The sequence below is a fragment of the Mesoplodon densirostris genome, chromosome 5 (assembly GCF_025265405.1).
Source record: "Mesoplodon densirostris isolate mMesDen1 chromosome 5, mMesDen1 primary haplotype, whole genome shotgun sequence".
Lineage (NCBI taxonomy): Eukaryota > Metazoa > Chordata > Mammalia > Artiodactyla > Ziphiidae > Mesoplodon > Mesoplodon densirostris.
The window spans coordinates 84,800,430-84,816,184 of record NC_082665.1 but is presented as its reverse complement, the minus strand read 5'-3'; the positions used below and the strand labels follow the sequence as shown (position 1 = coordinate 84,816,184).

Here is a 15,755-nt window from a genome sequence, read left to right as displayed (position 1 = left end):
GTGTAGATACATACAGTATATAAATACCAGAGCAGGTCTGTGAAGCATTTGCCTCTGATGGCTTCTATTGATGGCCTATAATACAGCCCTCTGAACATTTCTCATACCTCCCTGACCTAAGTGAAAATGACCTCTTTCCAGAGGACACTCCTTCCCTACCAGTTCTCTCAGATGGAGTCAGTTAATTCTCTCTGACTCCACATTCCTTAGGTCTGGGTGTGAGTGCAGTTGGTGTCCTTTTTGCCTCCCCCATCTTTACTTGTCTTGTAAAATCTCTGATCCTTTGAGACTTAGGTCATGTGACCATACTTATTCTCTGCTGCTAACTTCACATCTTCCCTACTATCCCTACATCCTGCTGTCTGTGCCACCTCTTCCCCTCCTCCAGTTTTCAGCAAATGACTCTGCCTTAAGATATTAGATTTCGCGCTTCCCTGGTGGCGCAGTGGTTGAGAGTCCGCCTGCCGATGCAGGGGACGCGGGTTTGTGTCCCGGTCCGGGAGGATCCCACATGCCGCGGAGCGGCTGGGCCCATGAGCCATAGCCGCTGAGCCTGCGCGTCCGGAGCCTGTGCTCCGCAACGGGAGAGGCCACAACAGTGAGAGGCTCGCGTACCGAGAAAAAAAAAAAAAAAAGATACTAGATCTCAGGGAGAGGGAAAACAAGAGGGACAAAGAGATATAATGGGGAAAGAGAACGAATGCTGGGTGCTCCTCCGTTCCTCCTATCTACCTGGCATCTCCTTTTCTTATGCTTTGTGTTTTTCATCTAAACTATAAACCAATGGGTTGATCAAATGCTGGTAGACCTTTATGCCTGCCTGGTAAGTCGATAAACGTCAAGGAGCATTGTTCAAGGCTCCTGATTACTATTTACACACTTAAGACTCCCAAATATCCATCTTTCTTCTAGCCCTCTGCCCTGCCCATGTTTGCTTCCAGAACCCAATTATCCACCTGCCTATTCAGCATTTCCATTGGCTGTCTCATATGTTTGAGTTCAAATTTATATTTATTCCCTCATAAACTTGGTCCTCTTCCAGAGTAATCTATCTCATCTTTTCAGTCTACCCAAAGCTGGAAATTTAGGAGTTACTTTTGACATTTTCCTTACCCTCTTTCCCCCATACTCGAATTACCAACCATTTTCCCTCTCAAATACCTCTGGCACTCATCCACTTTACTATCAGTACCCTTATCTAAGCTGATCCAAGTTTTTCTTTTTTCTTTTTTTTTTTTTTTTTGGCCACACCGTGCGAGCATCTTAATTCCCCGACCAGGGCTTGAATCCACACTCCATGCAGTGAAAGTGTGGAGTCTTAACCACTGGACCGCCAGGGAATTCCCTGATCCAAGTTTTTCTTAATAAAACATCATCACTGGTCTCTCTGCACCTACCTTGTCCTTTTCCTATCCATTCTTCACACTGTCGTCATAGTGATCTTTCCACAATGGAAATCATCATGTCACTCTTGACCCCTGACTCACTTACATGAAACCCATAGTTTCCCATCACTTTTAGCATAAATATCAAAGACTGGATAAGAATGACTTCAGATAATGAGCAGAAGTAATTATAACTGCTAAGAAACTCTTTAAAAACTTATGTATTGTCTTCATTTCCAAATTCTGCAGATATTTCTGAAACCAGTTGGAATATTTCTTCCTAATGCATATTCATTCATTCAGCAGATATTTATCGAATGTCTGCCATACCAGGCATATTTAGATATAACATGGAGATCTGCTTAAAATAACAACAACAGCAGTCTTTTGGTGAAATGTCTGGTCATTTTTTTTTAAGTTTTTTTTTTTTTTAATTTGTTTGAGCCAGCTCCTTAGTTGCAACACGTGGACTCCTTAGTTGCGGCATGCTAACTCTTAGTTGTGACATGCATGTGGGATCTAGTTCCCAGACCAGGGATCGAACCCGGACCCCCTGCATTAGGAGCGCAGAGTTTTAACCACTGAGCCACCAGGGAAGTCCCACATCTGGTCATTTTTTTTTTTCTTTTTTTGTGGTATGTGGGCCTCTCACCATTGTGGCCTCTCCCGTTGAGGAGCACAGGCTCCGGACGCGCAGGCCCAGCGGCCATGGCTCACGGGCCCAGCCACTCCACGGCACGTGGGATCCTCCTGGACCGAGGCACGAACCCGCATCCCCTGCATCGGCAGGTGGACTCTCAACCACTGCGCCACCAGGGAAGCCCCATATCTGGTCATTTTTAATGACTTGTTCAAAAGGGCTGCTGAATGGGACAAAGACAAACGTAGTGGTTAAGAATGGGGGCTTTGAAATAAGACCTGGGTTTGATTTCTGGTTCTGCACTTACTAGTCCTGTGATCTTGGACAGATTAGTGAGGCTCTGTAAGCCTCTGTTTCCTTGTGTTTAAAATGGTGATAATAACAAAAACCACATGTTTGTTGTCGGGATTAAGTAAAATAGCTTGTGAAAATCTCTTAGCATACTGCCTGATACATAGTAAGCCTTCAATAAATGGTAGCTACTATTCATTCTTTAATTATTTTTTGAATGTCTCTAATGTGCCAGGTTTTAGTCATGGGGGATACAGCAATGAACAAAACTGACAAAGTTCTGTGATGACAATTTTGATTCTAAATGATATAGCTAATATAAAAAAATAGAAGTAAGAGGGATAAATACTTGGATCCAATATAGGAATCAGCTTATAACAACATAATCCAAAGAATGGCTTGCTTAGAGAGTAGAATAATCCCCATCTGCGAAGATATTCAAACATAGGACGATGATAAAATTATGTGACTGATTGATTAATTAATAATAGACTTCTTGCATGCCTATCTATGTAGATGGTGTCCTTTTAAAAATGATCTTATTTTTTCTCCACATGTATTACCCTCTTCTGGGAGTGAGTAAATAATTGTTCTCATAAACTAAGACTTCCAGAACTGGTTTATGTTATTGAATAGTGTTTTGAGTTTTTAAAAAACTTTTGAGTGTTGTGTATATTCCAGGAAAGTCTGGCAGGGCTTTAATTTGTCTATGTCTTTCATCAGGAGGGTAAACCCACATTTGGTATCTGTGTAGAACCGAAGCTGTACTGGATGGTAAATTTTTGTGTCGGGGTGAGTGGGGAGGGCAGGGTGGTAACTAAGCTGTCTAACAATTTGGATTTGTTGAGTTTTAGTTACCTTTGTGTATCCAGTTCATGAGGTCCAGCAGGAGGGGGATATACAGGTGTGAAGTTGAGGAGAGGTCCTAGACATTGGGGGAAAGCCACTGAGGGAATTATCAGCCTTTGGAGTAGCTGCGGCCATGAGTGTGGCTCAAGAATTTAAAGAAGGAAAAAGAAAAGAGGGCAGGGCTTCCCTGGTGGCGCAGTGGTTGAGCGTCCGCCTGCCGATGCAGGGGACACGGGTTTGTGCCCCGGTCCGGGAAGATCCCACATGCTGCGGAGTGGCTGGGCCCGTGAGCCATGGGCGCTGAGCCTGCGCGTCCGGAGCCTGTGCTCCACAACAGTGAGAGGCCCGCGTACCGCAAAAAAAAAAAAAAAAAAAGAAAAAAAAGAAAAGAAAAGAAAAGAGGGCAGCAGGCAGATTTCCCCTGAAATTCAACACTTAATGATCTGGTTGAAGAGGAGGGTTCAGCGAAAGAGATCAGGGGGAACCCAAAAAGATGGAATTTAAAAACTATTTATTATGGAAAATTTCAAATGTATACAAAAGTAAAGAGAATAGTATAATGAATCTCCATGTACCCATCACTCAGCTTCAACAGTTATCAATTTGTGAATAATCTCTACTCCTCCTCTATCCCTCCCTGCAATTTTAAAAAGCAAATCCCAGTCATCATATCATTTTATCTATGAATATTTCAGTATGTATCTTAAAGATTTTTTTAATCCAGCCACAGTATCATGATCAGTTTTTAAAGTTAACAATAATTCTATTCAGTGTGCTTATTTCTCTGATTGTCTCATAAATGTTTTGTTTTGTTTTATGGTTTGTTTGATTCAGGATTCATAAAATATTCATACAGTTTGATTGGTTAATACATTCTTAGGTTTCTTTTCATCTATAGGTTCTCCTATTTCTTTTTTGTGTTTTCTTGCTATTTTCCCAACTGGGCCTGTAGAATTCTGGAAGGATGGAATTTAAGTATTGGATGATAAATATATTAGATTGCTTTTAGGATCCCTGAATTTCTATATTTGTTTAAATCCTTTAGAAGGGAACAGATTTTACTTTGTTAATATGGGTTATTCTATTTGAGAAGCATAGTCTTGCTGCTTTGTGCTTCCGTCATTTATATTTGAACTTGAAAATTGCCTGCAACCTAATAAGATGCAGTCCTTGAGGAGTGGTAGATACGCAAGTTATCTATTTGACATTCACTTTGGACATTTGGTGGTAGTCTGTTTTCAAAAACTGAAGTTAAGAGAGGTAGAAACTAGGGCTTCCCTGGTGGCGCAGTGGTTGAGAGTCCGCCTGCCGATGCAGGCGACACGGGTTCGTGCCCCGATCCCGGAAGATCCCACATGCCGCGGAGCGGCTGGGCCCGCGAGCCATGGCCGCGGAGCCTGTGTGTCCGGAGCCTGTGCTCCGCAACGGGAGAGGCCACAGCAGTGAGAGGCCCGCGTACAGCAAAAAAAAAAAAAAAAAAAAAAAAGAGAGAGGTAGAAACTAGAAACTCCAGGTATGCATATTGATCCTTTATGTAAGTATTAATAAAAATAGTTTTTCTACTTATACCAGTTATATAAAGTGATTTTGCTTCATTCAAGTTATGCAAAAAATTATATTTTGAAGTTATAACATCTTTTAATATAACTTCCTTCTGTTTAAAATCAGAGAGGATACATGGATTTTTTCCAGCCCCATAATCTAATGTTATATTTGTTTGGTTGCTGAATAACCATTTTAAAGCTAGAGACATACTGTTCCCATAACTCTTAGATAATTTGGAGTGAATTCTCTCCTAAATGTGGTAGAGAAACATTTTTTACCCAGTGTGTGCTTTTAGAGAATGTTTAAAATAGCACATATCATTTGAATGTTTAACTTTAGCTATTGCTTTTCAATCAGATAATTAATATATATTTTATAATAATAATAATGACTGTAATAGCAGATAATTCTTAGCATCTAAATGCAGGATTAGGAACTTCCCTGGCGGTCCAGTGGTTAAGACTTTGCCTTCCAATGCAGGGGGTGTGGGTTCGATCCCTGTTTGAGGAGCTAAGATCCCACATGCCTCGCAGCCAAAAAACCCAAAACATAAAACAGAAGCAACATTGTAACAAATTCAATAAAGACTTTAAAAATGGTCCACATAAAAAAATCTTAAAAAAAATAATAAATGCAGGATTAGACATCATAGTCTATCCTTTCTACATAATTAAATGTGTTGATGTTCCATAACAAAGTCTCTCTTTGGAATTTTTGAAAAGCCCCAACCCAGAATAGATGCTTACGTATTCCCCACCTCCAGTTTTGCACCGTCGAGAACTCCTTCCCCCAACATGTACAATCATAAAGAAAGAATGGGAACTGGAACTTCTGAGGTGCCGGCGAGGTTGTTCACCAGAGTCTCCACTCACACATACAACACAGGAATCAGAGCCTTAGGGATGAAGAGGGGGCTGATGTGAGAGAGGGCTAGAAGAATTAAAGCATCTTTACTTCTGTTTCTCATCTTTTGAGCCTCTGTAGATCGTTTCTTGCCTTCGCTTGTTTTCTACTTTTGTTCCTCTGTATCCTAATACCTCTGCATTTTTTCTGTGTGTCTTCTTTTTCTCTGAAAGACATAAAGTCACAGAGGAATGAGGGAACTTTGTGAGGAGTTTGTGATGGGTAGCAAATATCCTTGAATTTAGCAATATTGTTTATGCCAATATATTTTTGTAAGAAATCATTGTACTGAACTTTGACATAATCATTTGTATTATACATGACTTACATTCATAATTTATCTATTGTCTTTAATATCTCAATTATCTATCATTTTTCAATTAATACACACATATCTAAAATACTTTTTAAAGTGACAATTTAGTTTACGTCAAACCAAAGCATGCTAAGAATCAAACAAATTTTCCTACTAAACAGTCACACATTGCAAAAATTCTAGTCAGTAGTCAGTTTTGTCTAAAACAACAAGTTCGTAATAGTTGGTTCTGATAAACCATCACTGGCCTATTCAGAAATCATGTGTTATATTAGAAAGCAAGAGAACTTGAGAAATTATGTACTTTGACTATTATGATGACTGTTTCCCATACTTTAAAACAGGATAACAATGAACAGTGTAGGAGAGCTATATTCTACTAGATTGTTCCTGGCTCAGCTAATATGAGTTATGCATAGGATCATGGGCTGAGTTGCTGTCCAAAACCTACATGCAAAAATAGGCCTGGAACTGAAGAATAATCTTTTCATCTCCCTCCAAATTATCAATATATAGATTTTATGCCTTTGGTGTTATAACAGTGATTTTAGCAATTCATTTAGTTCTTGTCTGCTATTTAAATAAAATATTACCTTAAAATAACTTGGTTACATAAATAGATATTAATTAACTTATAAAATTTAAATGGCTATTAACTTTTTCTAAGAATCAAATGGCAAAAGGCATTTTATCAGACTTTTGTTATCCTCAAATTTTATTTTCATAATATTTTTAATTTACTGTACTAATAATAAGGATAAGTAAGGATATCAGTACTTAGTTTAATATTGAACAGAATAAATTCATTACTGACTTAAAAAATGGTCAAGATAGTCGAACCACTTACATTAGGGGAGTTCATTCACTTGAATTTTATTATGATTTCAATGAATTTTTCAATGAACATTTATGATACATACACTCTGTAGTACTCACCAAAGAGAAATGAAACCCAGATCTCCCTTCAATAAATGTATAGGTTAGTGGAAGGAACAGATTCATAATAGTTACAATACACTGTAAGCAGAGCTGAAATAATAGTATGTATAAAATGTTCTGTAGCACAGATAAGATATAATGGTCATTTATTTCTACAAGGAGAGCTGGTCAGGGAGAAGAGATCATGTTTGGTCTGGACCCTGAAGTATAAATAGTAATTTGCAAGATGGATAAGGTAGGGAATGACATACCTTTCACATTGAGGGATGAGTGGAGGGATCAACATAGACTCTTCCACCCTTTCATCCCGAAACTCCACTGCCCATAGAGACTAACACAGCAATGCGGATAATCTGATTTCTTTCTCATTGTAGGGCACTTGAATTAGCTGTTAAATACAAAACACATGTTGATACAGTGCTGGCCTACCGACAAAAGTTTTTGGAGACATTTGGTAAACAGGAAACTAATAAACGATACCTGCAGTATGCAGAAGGTGTAAGTATTATGCAGTATTTGATAATAATGTATATGCTTTATAAGTATGTATTATTCATCCTAATGCGACAAAATTTGAATAATTCTTACCATAATCTCTAAAAAAAACTACTTTTTGCCTTTCGATGTTAGTCTTATTTTGACTATGTAATTATATTACTAAATATTTTTCTGGAATCTTATAGCCATATTTTGATTAACTCAAGTCTGGTTTTATAATATTCGATTTGTGTTAAGGTTGTGTGCTAACTGATATTTTTAGATAAACAGTATAAATGGCAAGGATAAAAGCTTCTAGCTCCTGAATTTTGTCTTCTACCAGCTGCCCTTTCTGCTCCAGGGGAAATACATAAGCACAGAGGGCACTGGCCAGAAAATGGATACTTTGCCACTTTGCAGATTCTAGGGAGCTCAGTTGCACTTCAAAATGTGCCTGGCCTGGGTAGAGTTCGCCGCCTAGAACAAAAGAATGCTAACTCTTTGCCTCTCAAGTTCCTACCAGAATATAAGATTTTATAAACCCAATTAGAAAAAAGCCATTCCAGTACATATCAGCACACAGGAGAGCCAGAACAAGGGCGTTTGTCCCAGCGCCTAGAGCAGAAAAGATTGTGGCCACCTGCCCAGATCCTTCTATACTCAAATCGCAGAAATAGAGCTCACCTGTAGCCATGCAGATCCAAGAGACTTGTAATCCCAAAACAGGGCCAACCTTGCTCCCAGCTCTGTGAACTAGTTGATTCCTTTAGCCTTTTAGTCATTCATTTATTCAAAAAATGTTTATGAGTACTAACTCCAGGCCAGGCACTATGCTATGTGTTGAAACAGATATGGCTTCTGTCTTCATGGAGCTTATAGACTGTGAGAGTGCTCCTCCTTGGGGATAGAATAAAATGGAATGTTCTGATTTATCATAGGGGGCAGAATATATAAGAGGAAGCTTGGGAAGAGGAAAGAAGTTGTAGAGAGAAGGCACCTACTAAAGGCAACATTATCCGTTTGCCGTATTTAGGATATTGAGTGTCATGAACCACATTTTTGGACTTCAGACCAGTTTTCAGGGTAATGAAACCTTTGAGGCCATTCTTAGTTCTGCAGTGCAACTTTATCATCTGGATCCAGGATAGACACAAGTTGTGGGTTTCTTGGTGGAAAGGGATGTATTTTATAGAAGCTCCACAAAATTTTTTTTGTTTGATTCAGAACTGTTTACTACTGAAATGGATCCTTTGGGAGTTTGGGCTATGAGGGCTTCCCTGGGAGCTCTGAGGGCTATACTCTCAATTCACAGAATATGACAGCAGCCACCAGCACTGAGTGCTAAGCAGCCCAGAGATTCAGTAGTCACCTCATCTTTTTTGTCTCAGTTTTGAAAATACGACAGTATGTTAAAAATGAGCACCCACCTTAAATTTACTTTACTGTATAATTTTTAAGCAGATTAATACTACTCTGCTTCCTCTTCATCATCATTACTAACAATATTGTTTTCAGTGTGTTCACATTAGGTACTTTTGAGGACATAAAAAATATAGTTTTTACCCTCAAGGAAATTATATTTCAGATATTAAAAACTTAACATTCATATCTTCTTTTTCATTATATACATATTCACCTATAACTAACATATGATACTTCAGTCACAAGAGTAGTAGAAATGTTCAAAGTGGGAGAATCAGAACAACACGGCTTTTTTTGGTATTTTGTTTTCTTTTCATCCTGAAACTATATAGGTTACTTTGACTCTCTATGGCACTATGTTCTAGTTTCCTACTTTTCTTCTTCACAAATGTAATTTGGAAGTTAACTAGAAATCATAAAGCAGTATTTTAAGATGAAAATTATCTTTGACTTAAAAATTATCTTAGCCAAAATTGTGATTATATAAACTCTTTATTTCAGAACTAAGAATTGAATAGAAAAAGATCATTCTTAAAAAGAAATTTATTCTACCTACTGGTGAACTCAAATGGGCTCACAACGCATAATGTAAAAGTTTATAAGAGTGAAGTTTGACATGCATTCATATTTATGAGCCCTGAAATGTTATTTGGGCCTTTCTAGTTTAAAATATGGAAATCTGAGATCCATACACGGTGTACTATCTTCTAAGAACCCCGTTAGAGTCATTATACCTGCTCTACAAGGGTGTTCAATAAATATTTGTAAAATAATTTATGAGTCTGGCAAATAAAGTCCACTTGAGGAATACATTCAGTCTACTGAATACATACTCTGTGCAGGAAGAGAAGTAGAAGAGACAGGAAATGTTTAAAGCATTATGCTAGGAGAAAGAAAAATAGAGGGAAAAACAGGAGAGAAAATAACGAGAGATTGTTAAGTGATAGCTCATTTGCTGGGTAATTAGTTACCTTTTATTCATTCAATATTTACTGAGCACCTCCTGCAGACAATGTACTCTCCTTGGTGGTTGGGATATAACAGTAAACCTGGCAAACACTGACCCTCGTGAAACATATTCAAATGGAGGTGATAGTTAATTATACAGTTAATTGTTCATTTCAGTTGTGATAATTGCCTCGAAGGTAGTGTACATAGTGCTGTAAGATTTTATGAATGACAGGCCCGACCTGGGTGGGGGGGGATCAGCAGATTTTTCTAAGCAAAGCAATTGCTATTTGAGTTGAGCTGTAAAGAATTGATAGTAGAAGCTGACTGAGGGGGTGGGGGGAGGGGGTGGCGATGGCCGTGTTCTAGGCAGCGGGAAGGCTCTGAAGTGGGAAAGAGTGATGAGCAAAAGGGAGATTGACCTGAGGGTTTCATAGGACAAATTCGGTATATTGGCTTTACCCTAAGATTAATGTAAAGATACTGATTGGAAGTGACGTGATCACTTTTCCCTTTTAAAATCCCAGTTCCTAAGTGGAAAGGGAAACTTGGAATTTTCCACCAAAGTATCCTTTTTTTCCCCTTTGGAAATTGTATACTTTGTATTTGCTAGTTTTCATTTTTAAAATTTATTTATTTATTCCACAGAATTATCTTGAGTAGGATTTTGTCAGTCAGTTAAAGGATATGATAATAAGAGCAAATGCATGGGATCTTGAAAGAATGGTGAAGGAGTACAGAGTGACTGCCCTGCATCCTGGGTGCTGGGTCCTGGGTGGCTGGAATATTGATGGGACCAGACATTAAAGAGTCTTAACACTGTGATAATAGACCTTATAATGGAGGCAGTGCAAAGACTTGGAGGTTTATAATCAAGAAAATGACCTGAAAGATAACTTCTGATGTGGAAGACGGATTGGAGGTAAAGATGGTGACTAGGAGACCAGTTAGGAGGTTACTGTAATAATCTCAGCAGGAGATGGAGACTGTAGGATTAATGTAAGAAAAAGTAGCAGTAAAATTAATAGAACATTGTGGTTGGGGGTGGGAGGAGAGGTGGTGAGGTAAGGCAAGACATTTGAGAACAACTTCAACATTCCTAGTGTTGGTGACTGGTAGAGGAACATGAGCATGTACGAGTTTTGGACCTTTTGAGTTTGAATACATGAAAATTGGCCATTTTTTTTGACTTTGAAGTCCCTGTGGGGTGGCCCCTATCTAGGCAGAGATGTCTAGTGGGCAGTTGGAAATACCAGTGTGAACATCAAAGGGTGTTGATAAAGGAAGAATCAGGGCTAGATAAATAAATTTATCATCGTGACCATTTAGGAATATTGAAGCTATGAGAGTTGAGGAGATCTCCTAGGGAAAGTATGAAAAAGCTGTGGTTGGAACCGCAGTGAATACTAACAGTGAAGAGGTTACTGAGGGGAAGGATATAGGAGAAAAAGAAAAAGAAAAAAAAAAGACTGAGGACATTTAGAAAGGAGAGCAGAAACCAGAAGAGAACGATATTGTACTGAGAGAGATATTTCAAAGAGCGGTGGTCAGCAAGGTCCAGGGGATGCTCCTACATCAGGACCTTTTTCTTCCCTCTGTCTGTTAGTATGCTGTTCCCCAGATACACCCAGAGAGTCACTCACTCATCATCAGGTCTTCACGTCAGCTTCTCAGGGAGGCCTTCTCTGATCACTCTGTTTGAAAGACAACACCCATCCCCCCAACTCCACCCCGGCGCTATCTCCTTCCCCTGTGTCCAAAACTTTTACCACTATTACTTGTCTTTGTTTATCTTTCTATGAAGACAGTGATTTTTATCTTTTTGTTCACTGCTAAATCCTTGCTCCTAGAGCAATCCTGGGCATAGAGTGAGCGTTAAATATTTGTTGAATGAGCAATTGAGTCGTATAGAGAAGGTGTAGGATGAGGGATTAAAACACTTAATGGTGGCATTAGTGAAAAGCTTCTGAGGTGTAGTGGGAACACAGTCATATTACAGTGGTCTGGGGAGAGGATGAGAGTCAGGAATGAAAAGAAGAATGAAGGTGGTAGCTTGTAGGGAGACAGGATAGAGAGGGAAGGATGATGAGGGGCAGCCAGTGAAGAGAAGGAAATTGAAATATGTAGGTAATAATTGAAGGCCGATGTCCTAGAGGAGTCAAAGAAGACAAGATCAGGGACTTATGTGAAGAGGTTGCCCTGAGACAGAAGGGAACGAGATATGGATGGATACCCTACTTTTATGAAAGGAAGGAAATTAAGTGAATTCATGCCTGATGGCCACTATATTCTCTGTAAAGTAGGAAGCTGATTTTCGGCTGAGAGTAAGAGAGATGGGGTAGAGGATGGAGAGCCATTTGCTATGATTTTAAAATTATTATTATGTGCATAAGAAGAATTGACCAACTAGGGACTAGAATAAGAAGTGCCAAATAGTATTAACACTCCCTAGACTAGAAAAGGATGTGTTTTAGTGTAGAAGTCACTTGACAGCTGTCATGAGTACCTCCTTATCTAAAACTCACTATTAAAAATACTCTATTCCAGAGACTAAATTATCAGGAGAACATTGTTCTAAAACTGGACAAATGCCAGAGTGAAAGTGAAACATTTATTTTCAGTAGGATAGCTGTCAACTGACACCCTCATTTGTACTATAACAAGTAACTAATATAGATGTCATCAATCTGCTTGATGCACTTCTGGTGCAGCTGAGCAACAGTTGTTTAGTGTATCATCAATATATGGTTTTATTGTGATTGATTTGAAAAACATATGTAAGTCAATTTAAGCCTGGAAGAAGGCCAAGGCATTCATCAAGTTTTGTCTTTCTCTTTGCAAATGTTTTCTTAGATGAGTTGTTTTGCCATTTAAAAAACATCAAGTTCTGACCTGATTGAAAAATGAGTCTTTCAAATAACCTAACATTTGCTCTGCCTTTCGATAAGCTGTCACTTGCATCTGAGCACAGACTTTCGTCTTCTATGAGTAAGAGGGATTCTTTTAATTCATCAATTTTATGTATTATAAACAAGTATATGGAATGATTATCTAAAATATATCCACAAATTACTTCACAGAAATTTAGAGAAAGGATATTGGAATAAAAAAGAACCAAATACTTAATTCTACCTACTTCCAACACAAAATAAAAGAGGTGTGAAGTCCTGTTAAGGTTAAATTAGTCTCAGTTACTTAAGGTAAATCTGTTCAGGCAGCAAGTAGTAACGCAGTCTGCTTTAATACTGCTTATTCTACTCAGCTCCCCTACATGGAGGTGAAAACCTATTCACTTTTGGCTCAGTCTCAGGAGTTTGGGTTTATTTCAAAGTAAATCAGAGTTAGTTTTAGGTAGGACCCAGTTTTTCCCGTGTCTTGCCTGAGAGGACACACATTCCTTAATTAGTGATCTCCAAACTTTTAAAAATAGTAGAAGGCTTTTTCCTAAAGAAATTGTTTATTGAATTCAGAGCAGAGTCCATTCCTGACACTATGTCTGTTGATTTAGTGGAGGGGCAGGGCTGGATTTTGGGGTGTCTGCTGGTTGGCTGAAAACAGATAAAAATATTATCACTTTTCAGTTATTCTTTTTACGTGTCTTTCAGCCTTGCTTTCCCACTACTTCCTCTAATATCTTTTCATCATTTTCTTTTTTTTCATAAATTTATTTATTTTATTTATTTATTTTTGGCTGCGTTGGGTCTTCGTTGCTGTGCGCGGGCTTTCTCTAGTTGCGGCAAGCGGGAGCTACTCTTTGTTGCAGTGTGCGGGCTTCTCACTGCGGTGGCTTCTCTTGTTGCGGAGCACGGGCTCTAGGCGCACGGGCTTCAGTAGTTGTGGCATGCAGGCTCAGTAGTTGTGGCTCGCAGGCTCTAGAGCCCAGGCTTGGTAGTTGTGGCGCACGGGCTTAGTTGCTCCGCCGTATGTGGGATCTTCCTGGACCAGGGTTTGAACCCGTGTCCCCTGCATTGGCAGGCGGATTCTTAACCACTGCGCCACCAGGGAAGCCCTCGTCATTTTCTTACCACCAAGTCTTCATATTATTTTAAGAGTTGTGAAGGAGCCCCTTTTGCAGAGTATGCTCTGGGAAAGCAGATGCTCCCCTATCTTTCTCCATAGGTAGGCTCCTAATGGAAACGTCAGTATAAAAACGGTGAAGAGTTGACGCATTTGAAACATGGCCTACTGTTTCAAAAATGAAGCCCTGTCCATTCTCCCCCTTGTTTGGAGGAGAGCAGTCCATCTTCACTCGCTCCTACCCCCTCGAACCTGAGGCACCGGAGCAGAATCCTAAGGCTCCATGGGACAGTTTAGATGTGCCTTTTATAAATAGCTACAACCAGATTTTGGTCTCACAATGAGAGTCTTTGCTTTTTATTGTGATAATTGTTCTATTAGGTCTTATTCTTAACGCTATTTCATTTTTTGGGGAGCATTATCTCTTCTTAACTTTTCTTTCCTGCCCTCTTTTTTCTCTAATGTTTTGGAAGTCATGCGTTCTGTTTTTGTTTACTCTTAGTTACTTTGCATTAAACAAAAATGTCTTATACTATATATGCATGTTTCTTCTTTTCTTCTACTGCAGCTTGAAATAGATTGGGAGAAAATCAAAGCCAAAATTGAGATGGAAATTACCAAAGAACGAGAGCGATCCTCAAGCAGCCAGCCCAGCAAGAATATTGGTCTTAAGCAGTAAATGCCATGCTTACCTTTAAGAAGTTTTACCTTTTGAAACTGATTCTGATTAACCAAGGATAAGCTTGTTTTCCTTGCTTAAAAAAAGGCAGAATCTCTAAGTATAAGCACTTGCTGTGTATTTAATACCAAAAGGATATTCAGAAAGACTAAGCACAAAATAATTGATGTAATTTCATCTTTTATATTTTTAGTCCAATAATTAGCAAAACATCCTATATATTTATGATGCATCTATGTAGTATTGCTTACATTCCAGTTTTCTGTCCATTATTTTATCCCTGAATCTTCAGTATGAACAATATTAATGCTGATAATAAAACATTGGACTCTTTAAAATGTATGTCATCATTAATTTCTATTTGATCTCAATTGTAAAGTGCTCCAAAAGTTTATTTATACAACAAAAAATGAAGCTTGACCTATGAAAGTATAAAATAATACATATACTTGTATACCAATGTTCATAGCAGCATTATTCACAATAGCAAAATGGTGGGCAAAAAAAGACGGCCATCAACAGATGAATGTATAAACAATATGTGGTATTTACACACAGTGGAATATTATCCAGCCTTTAAAGAGAATGAAATTCTGATACGTGCTACAACATGGATGAACCTTGAAAATACTATGCTAAGTGAAATAAGCCAGACACAAAAGGTCACACATTGTATGATCCCACTAACATGAGATACCAAAAATAGGCGAGTTCACTGAGTCAGAAAGGTGAATGAATAGTAGTTGCCAGGGACTGTGGGAGGGAAAATTGGGGAGCTATTGTTTAATAAGTTCAGAATTCCTGTCTGGCATGAATGAGTTGTGGAAATGGATAGTGGTGATGGTTGCCCAACATTGGTAATGTACTTAATGCCACTGAATTGTACACTTGAAAATGGTTAAAATGGTAAATTTTGTTATATATATTTACCATAATTTTAGAAATATATCTAGAATGGGCAAGAAATATTTTCCTCATTCCTTTTCTGACTTGAGAATGTTTAGGCACTAGGCTCTAGAGTCTGAATTTGTGAAAATCTCCTTAAATGATCTATCTGTTTGACTAGCCTTAATTCAGTATGTCCCAAAACTATTATTACCACAAAGCTTTTTAACATTGATACAAATAATCCTTAGAAATTCTTCCATGAAGCCATTTTTGGAAATGGTATATTATAGAGTGGGCATAGGCATATGCATGGGAAAGTGATTACCTCTCTCACCCCCATTTTAATTAATATATCTTTTTTTTTTAATGAAAATGTTCCTATCTTTTCAACATATTCCTTTTTCTTTCTGGAATGTTGGAATGTTCTGTTCTTCATCCAGATGCCAGGTACAAAGG

At 38.5% G+C, this 15,755-nt stretch overlaps 1 protein-coding gene and 1 non-coding gene across 3 annotated transcripts in view; one reads left to right on the top strand and one right to left on the bottom strand.

The window, feature by feature from the left end:
- IFT80 (intraflagellar transport 80) overlaps positions 1–14,715 on the top strand; it is a 109,684-nt gene extending 94,969 nt beyond the window's left edge. For both annotated transcript variants that reach the window (XM_060100004.1, XM_060100003.1), the window contains 2 exons: positions 7,243–7,366; positions 14,301–14,715. In XM_060100004.1, coding sequence (XP_059955987.1) covers positions 7,243–7,366; positions 14,301–14,411 — 235 coding nt within the window. In that variant the 3' untranslated portion in view covers positions 14,412–14,715. The remainder of the gene's footprint in view (positions 1–7,242; positions 7,367–14,300) is intronic.
- Positions 1,909–1,981, bottom strand: TRNAR-CCU (transfer RNA arginine (anticodon CCU)). Its single transcript has one exon. It is a non-coding gene; the product is annotated as a tRNA-Arg (tRNA).
- Positions 14,716–15,755: the final 1,040 nt, after the last annotated feature.